The 8,160-nt window shown below is 38.8% G+C and overlaps 1 protein-coding gene across 2 annotated transcripts in view; it reads left to right on the forward strand.

Moving 5' to 3' along the window:
- Nucleotides 1–7,593, forward strand: part of CANX (calnexin) — a 45,986-nt gene extending 38,393 nt beyond the window's left edge. For both annotated transcript variants that reach the window (XM_006898113.1, XM_006898112.1), the window contains exons 12-14: nucleotides 3,817–3,943; nucleotides 4,117–4,196; nucleotides 7,026–7,593. In XM_006898113.1, the coding sequence (XP_006898175.1) occupies nucleotides 3,817–3,943; nucleotides 4,117–4,196; nucleotides 7,026–7,079 (261 nt within the window). In that variant the 3' untranslated portion in view covers nucleotides 7,080–7,593. The remainder of the gene's footprint in view (nucleotides 1–3,816; nucleotides 3,944–4,116; nucleotides 4,197–7,025) is intronic.
- The last annotated feature ends 567 nt before the right edge of the window (nucleotides 7,594–8,160 follow it).

An 8,160-nucleotide genomic window follows, 5' to 3' on the forward strand; every position in this document is an offset into this window, starting at 1 on the left:
GTGCTTCTAATGCCTCATTTGTTTTCTCTGCAATGTTTTGCATTGTTTTTTTGAACTCCTCCTGGTCTTTGCTTGTAGCATCCTGTAATTCATCAAGTTTGTCTTTGATCCATTGGATATATTCAGTTGTTCTTCTTTTCAATTCTGTGTCAGAAAGTTCCATGAGAGTTTCTGGCTTCAGGGTATCCACTGCTATTGTGTTGCCCTTTGTGAGTGACATCTTGCTTTGTGTATTGTGTGGGATGGTTTGCTTTCTTCGAGACTTTGGTATGTATTCTTGATCTGAAGACAATCAATGCAGCTACCGAACTTGTGCATTTCTCTGACTTTCTGACTTCAGAAAAATGTCAGTTCAGTGCCTGCTAGGGCAATCTCTTGTTGCTAAAACAGGTCAAGGTGCTCCCATTTAAAGTCAGATTGATTGCCCAGACGTCTAGGCAAGGGTGTGGAGCCAAATGGGGTGAGACAGGCAAAGGGTTGGATGATCGCAAGGGTAGGCCAATCACTTGGAGGACCTTGCTCAAACCTCTGCTGTCTCATTGTGCTCCCGACTGGGGTCCTTACTCAAATTCCTGCTGTCCGTTTCCTACCCAGTGGTTTTCTCTGTTCCCTGCCTAGTGGCACTTACGAAGGTGCCCTCACACAACAGCCCCTGCTCCAGCAGGGTCCTGGATCCGACAGGATCCGAAAAGTCAAGGTCAAATTCCCACCAATCCACTAGCTTCCGGCTGGTCTGCAGAGTTCACAGAAGCCAGCTGGCTGGCTCATTTCGGGCAGTTGGTGTTGCCCAAGAGAGCTCAACCAAATTCCCCACCAGTGGGGCATGCCCTTAGGTGCTCTCCTGGGTAATCAGCAATGCCCCAGTAAACACAGTCAAGATCCTACCACCCTTTCTCCTGCCAGGTTAGTTCCACAGCAGCTCGGCTGATAGCCTGAAATTTTCTTTTATAGCCTCTTAGTGTCTAGTGTTACTTAGATAGACCATCATATAAAATACTCTTTCAGTAGTCAGCAGCTGCTTCCTTAAGAAATAAATTTGGGCGAGGTCTGGTGGCCTAGTGGCAAGAAGCTGCAGTGTAATCCCAGAGGGGCATGGTTCAAATCCACCAGATGATCTGCTGGAGAACGAGGAATAATCACCTCCTGTACCAGTCAGATCTGATTTGACGGTACACACACACACACAAAATAATAAAATTTTTAAAAAAAGAAATAAATTTGGAAGCTGTGCTACATACAGTCCTGAAGGCGTGCAGTTTGAATCCACCAGAATGCTCTGCTGAAGGAGGGGCAATCTCCTCCTATGCCATTCAGATCCAATTAGACAGTACAAATAAAGGGGTGGAGGAAGAAACAAATTTGGATGTAAAACCAACTTTCTGGGCACAGCAGGTTTTTACTTTACTGTTTCTTTTTTTACAGATTTGTAATTTAATCTTTTACTTCTTGTTCTCTGCCATTCTCACCCTTCCCAAAAAGATGTGGTAGAACTATCATACTTTTATTGTTAGTTTTCTCATTTGGTCTTTATTACCTGAATTAATTTTTTTAAAAAACAACGCTGTTCTTACCATCTATATGCTTGAGTCCATTGTTGCAGTCACTGTGTCAATCCATCTGGTTGAAGATCTTTCACCAACCCTCCACCCTTGCAAGCATGATATTCTTCCCCAAGGAATAGCAGCATGTCCAAATATGTGAGACAAAACTTCACCATTCTTGCATCCAAGGTGCATTCTGGCTGTACTTTCCCCAGCACATAACCTGTTTGTTCCTTTTGCAGTCTGTGGGATGTTCACTACTCTTCTGGCCAACACCACAGCTCAGTGACATCAATTCTCTCATCCTTCCAGCTCTCAGATACATAGCAAGTGACAGAAAAGACCATGGCCTAAATTAGGTGCACTTAGGCTTCAAGCTAATTTGGAGATGTACCTGACTGTAGATTTGCCCAGTACATCTATAAATGTAGCTATAATACTACAAAGAATTTTGGGATTCTAAAGCAATAAATCATGATCTTCAGAACATGTACATAGACCAAGAAGTAGTCATTCAAGCAGACCAAGAGATACTACATGATTTTAAATCAGAACAAGTTTTGTGTTGGAGATGTATCCTTTCTCACCATATTTGTGAGTCTGAACCTTAAACAAATGATTTGAGAAGAGTCTGATATAAAGAACTTGATGTCAGGATTGTGGAAGTCTTATCAGAAACTTGAGATACACGGATGACATGACTTTGCTTATGGAAAAAAGACTTAAAGTACTAACTTATAACAAAGACTATAGCCTCAGTATGGATTGTACATAAACCTTTATACCCTCACAGTTGTACTAAACATGATAAATGGAGGGTGGGGAGAATGGAATATGGCAAGAATTTAATTTTACTTGAACACACAATTAGTGACTAGAAACAGCAGTCAAGAAATAAATGTAGCACACCCATGTTTATTGTGGCTTTGTTCTCAGTAGCAAAGAGCTGGAAGCAACCCAAATGCCCATCAACAAACAATGGATAGAGCAGCTCTGATATATTCACACAATGGAATACTGTGCAGCACTGAAAAACAAGGAACTCATGAAATATGCAAAATGGATGACCCTGGAGGACATTATGCTGAGTGAAATATCTCAGTCACAGAAGGATAAATATTGCATAGGGCCACTGTTGTAAAACGGGACTGACATCAGGGTTGAGGGAAGACAGAAAAGGAGGGGGAGGAATGATGTATATTGCATTGAAACAGATGAAGGAGAGAACTGTTTAAAAGGAATATGTTAATGGGTATAGTTGTTATTACAGAAGTCCAGAGTGAAGGCTACACAGTGGCGTGTACTTGGGGAGAGGGATTTCATAACAATGAAAGTTTTTCTTTTCAAGGAGAAGAGTGAATTTGGTTGTGGGGAGAGAGAAAAGTTCAACAATGAATGACTGGAAACCCTAAGTCTGTGAACTTTATTAAAATTAGTTTAAAAGAAAATCAGTGTACTGCACTGGATTAATCTGCCATAAGGGACCTTTTTAAAGGTGCTATAAAAAGCATGAGTGTTAAAAAAAAAGTGTGAGTGACTGTGTGCCTAATCTAAGACATTGTATTTCTCCATTGTAACTTTGCAAAGTTGGTCAGTGATTAAGAAAGGCTAGAGAGGAACTGATGCCTTTGAATTGATTTGTCATGCTGGCAGCGAGTATTGAATATACTAAGAACTGACAAAAAACCACTGTATCTTGGAAGAAACATAACCAGAATGCTCCTTAGAAGCAAGGATGCTGAACCTTCATATCACATTTTATTAGGAGGGGCCAGTCCCCTGAGAAAGATAACAGGGAGCATGAAAATATCAGGGCCATGAAGAAGATGTAGGTCTTGAACAAGACGATTGACACAATGGGCTCTAGCAATACAACAGTTGAGGGTGGCACAGGGTTGGACAGGGCTATATTTGTAAAGGGTCATTATGAGTTAGAGCCAACTTAATGGCACTTACTAAGAACATTAAATGGACTTTATGCTTCACCTTGGATTTGGATCCACAGCCGCTTGCCTTCCACCACTCTTGAGTATCTGTACCCCAGTTAACCTGACTATATAGAGCTGTAGTCCCAGGCAGAGTTTTTTTTATACTGCTTTGTCAGTTCACAAAAGAAAATGTCCTTTGAGAGTAGGAATGATTTCTTGCTCATTTCTATATATCTCCCCCATTATGTAGCCTAGTAGAGGTCTTATACGATAGGCATTCTGTAATTAGTCAGTGATGTAGTACATAAAAATGTGAACAAAGTTGCTGACTTTGGAGATTATTTCAGAAGCAGTCTAGTGCTGTGGAGTACAAGAAGACTGATGCTCCTCAACCAGATGTGAAGGAGGAAGAAGAAGAAAAGGAGGAGGAAAAGGACAAGGGAAATGAGGAGGAAGAAGGTGAAGAAAAACTTGGTAAGGAGTCAGCTTTTCAAAATTGTGACTCTAAGATCTTGTTTCAAAACCAAAGATTGCTTTCAGACTCCAGAGACATGTTCTATGTTACTTGGCTAATTACTGTACCATTGTTTATGTGTCCCACCCTCTACATAGTGTAAGGTTTTTCAGTTGTTTATCTTCCACTTTAGAAGAGAAACAAAAAAGTGATGCTGAAGAAGATGGTGGCACTGGCAGTCAAGAGGAGGAAGATAGAAAACCTAAAGCAGAGGTAAAAGAGAGTAAATATATGTATTTCAAGCTAAGTTAGTAGGATGTTCATAGTGAGTATCAGTGGCTATGGCAGTAAAACCCTGTTAGAGCCAATTATGGCTTACAAATGCAGGCCAGTATAGATTCATTTCAAAGCAACACCGGACTTTAAAAAAAAATCAAGTATTTTTTGTATTAGAGTATCTATCAAAAGCACAGTCTTAATTCTGAAAACCAGGGAAGATTGTGATGTTACAAATGAAGTAAAAATAATGGAATGCTTTACAAATTTTGTGTATTATCCTTTTTCAGGGGCCATGCTAATCTTCTCTGTATTACTCCAGTTTTAGTATATGTACTGCCAGAGAAAAGCACAGCACCTGAATTAGTATTTTTCCTAAGCCAAAAATTGTTTCAAAGAATAAAGTTTTCTTTGTTTGGGGTTTTTTTCTTGAAAGACAATTGTAACTAATTCCCAGTAATTGTAAGGTGGGAATTTAGGGTTACTTTGGCATAGTGTTGTCGTATCTACCTCTGCTCACTATGTCCTTAACCCACACTTTAAAAAAAAAAAAAGTCATAGTAGTCTAAAATATCTATCACTGTTGACTACAGATTGATTTATTCATTTAACAAAACACTTGTTGAGTTTGTGTGTGCATGCGATGAGCATTCTTCCCTGGTTTAGTATTTATTTGGACAGGAGACAGACATGTATTTAGGCTTAGAAGTTAAGGAACCCTGATGGTATGTTAGGCCACTAACCAGAAAGCTAACAGTTTTAATTCACCAGCTTCTCTGAGGAAAATGAAGCCATCTTCCATATAGGATTTATAACCTTGGAAAACTAATGGAAAGTTGGAATTGACTCAGTGATTGGAAGTTTTGAGTTGGATGGGGAGCTTAAATTCTAGTACAAGAAACAGAAAATAGGCGAGCTCTGGTGGCCTAGTGACAAGAAGCTGCAACTACAGTCTCAGAGGTGCACGGTTCAAATCCACCAGATGGATGCTCTCTGCTGGAGAAGGAGGAACAATCTCCTCTTGTACCAGTCAGATCTGATTTGATGGTACACACAAAAAATAATGAAATAAAATAAATTTAGAAAAAAAAAAGGAGCAGAAAATAAGCAGTTAACATTTTCAAAAATAAGTTGAGTGTGGGGCAAAGAAAAGATAGGAAAAGGTATTGATGGTGGTTTATGTATGCCTTATGGAAAGGTGATATTTGAACAGATATGGAGAGAAGGGACTTTCTGGAGAGAAAGGACTTTCTGGAGAGACCTCAGTGAGAAGAGTTGTTGTGGCAAGGAGAAAAACCAGGAGGACACCCAAGGAGTAATACAAAAGGCCCAGAACATCTTGTAGAGTGGAGGAGGGAGTGGACTAGTAGGGTTTTTCCTCCTAGCGAAATGAGTACCTACCACAGAGTTTTGGACAGAGGTATGATGGAATGTTACCATTCTAGCTGCTAAGTGTTCTCAGAAGTATTGTGTGTAGAATCGGGGAGACCCATGACGAACCTCTTGGATATATTTGTTCTGAACAAGGTGTGTTGAGAGAATGAGAACTGGTTGAGCTCTGGTTCTAGATTTTGTGATAGTAATTGGTAATGGAATCAAATGATTTTTAGTTTGAATAGGAGAAGGGTGGAGTTGCTAATGGGTTCAGGGTTCAGACCCAGTCTGCCATGAAGGTTTTCTGCTAAATGTGCCATTTTAAATTCATTACTTATTAAGAAAGAAGATACTTGTAATGTTTTCTGTCTTAATATTCCAGGTGAATGTCTTCCCAAGCTGTTACTAATGTCTATACCTTTGCATTCCTTTTTTTAAAAAAAAAATTTTATTCTTTTTGTGTGAGTGTATCGTCACATCAGATCTGACTGGTTCAGGAGGAGATTGTCCCTCCTTCCCCAGCAGAGCATCTGGTGGATTCGAACCTTTCGCCTCTGGGATTGTAGTTGCAGCTCCTTGCCACTAGGCCACCAGAGCTCTCCTTTTCCCTTCTCTTGTAACCTTTCTTTGGGTATGATGGTAAAGTTTCCAGTTGTGTTACCAACTACCACAAAGCTGACATCATATTGCTAAAGGTCATTGATGTTTGCATCCTTGTTTATATTTCTGTCTCAACTAGAATGCAGAGTTCTTAAAGGTTGGGACCATTTCTCACATTTTTACATCACTCAAACTATTTGAGTAAAGAAGTAGAAAAGGAGAACTTGAGTATTACATGGAACTCTGGATAATCTTCAGTCCAGACAGGCATAATGTGCTCATTGTTGTTGTATACTGTCAAGCTGCAGCAGACCCATAGCTGAAACTCCCATCAGGTTTTCAGAGGCAGTAAATCTCATGGGAGGAGATTGTCCACCTTTCTCCTGCTCAGCAGCTGGTAGAGTTGGAACATTGTACCCTTTGCATTGGCAGTACAATTCCTTACCACTAAACTAGTGTGCTCAGAGGCTAAGAGATTGCAAAGATCAAGCAAGGTATCACGTAAAAACACTAAGCTTTTTTTTTTTTTTAAAGTAATGGATTAGATTTAGGAAAGTACATGTCTCGTCTGGAGTGAAACAAAACTGAATTCTTAAATTAGCAAGATACAGCAAATCTGAATACATTGTAAATAGAACAGTGTAATTCTATATTTTTTTATGTATATATTCTTGGAAGATATAAGTGATATACAACAGATCTGATTTTTGTTCTGATGCTTTTCCTTCTAATCAGTTTTCTTACGTTTTCTTCTGAGGGTTTACTCTTTGCTCAATTTATCTTAAAATGGAATAAATTTTTATTTTAAAGCATCTGCTATTTGCAGTAATTTTCTTAATTTTCAATCAACAGGAGGATGAAATTTTGAACAGATCACCAAGAAACAGAAAGCCTCGAAGAGAGTGAAACAGTCTTAAGAACTTCATAAGTGATTTCCTGTTCTCCCCCTTTCCCCGCAAGTGTGGTCCTAGGAAGATCCTGGCACACCTTAGGTTGAAACTCAGAAAAACCTCAAGACATCACCATCAACAGGTTCCAGTTGAACACTAGCCCATGTATTTTTGAACATCTAGCAGTAAACAATTGCAGTTGTGACAGAAGAGACCTTGTTTTTTTAGAAAGCATTTAACATTATGGTTGTAAAGTGTAACATGAAGCAACTAACTTGTATTTTTGTTTTTAAACATCTTTGGGTTTGTTTTTTTTTTTTAAATAGAGTGATAGAACTTTGCCAATCTTTAAAATCTTGGCTTAATTTAATATATTAATCTGTCCATACAGAAATAACACCAACATTTAGAAATGCTAGGAGAATGAATTACAGTTTTTATAAGTTTGGTGGGTTGTTTTTTTTTTTTATTTTGGTATTAAAAACATTCATGTGTCTCTGTCCCTTAAAATTGATAATCATGTTTAAAGTACAGTCTTTCATGGTTATGATCTTGCTTTCCTTGCTTCCATTACTCAGTTCCTCTTAAGAAAATTGAGAAGGATTGGATGGAAGGAAGCCCAAATTTCCAGAGATTCTGTTTTAAGTTGTATTAAAAAGAGACATACAAATAAATAAATAAAAACCAACAGTCCTTTTATTTGATGTTGGTTAAATAATAAATGTGCGTATATTCTGTTGCCCTTGGAACTACTCAGTTCTCAGACAGCTTTGCAATTAGTGGAGGAGATGGCTTTATTTGGTACTGGGGCATTTATACTTCACACACAGGGATGTCTGATCTCAGCCTTCTCCAACAGGTGACTTTAAAGAATGCTAGTGGGGCATGTGAGCTCTGGAGTAGATGCAAATGTGTTTTAATCACTTTTCCCACTGTGTTGACACTGTTTCCTTACCTATGTCCCCAAATTCCCAACATTCCTCTGCTATGCATTTCACAGCACAACTTGCTGTCCGTTGCCGAAAATGATTATAAAACTCTGCATAGTGTTAAGCTTTATTGTGATTATGTGTATTTTTCTTTTTAAGCAGACTTCT

The sequence above is a fragment of the Elephantulus edwardii genome, unplaced genomic scaffold (assembly GCF_000299155.1).
Source record: "Elephantulus edwardii isolate Elephantulus edwardi_28Jun2011 unplaced genomic scaffold, EleEdw1.0 scaffold00221, whole genome shotgun sequence".
NCBI classification, from domain to species: Eukaryota; Metazoa; Chordata; class Mammalia; order Macroscelidea; family Macroscelididae; genus Elephantulus; species Elephantulus edwardii.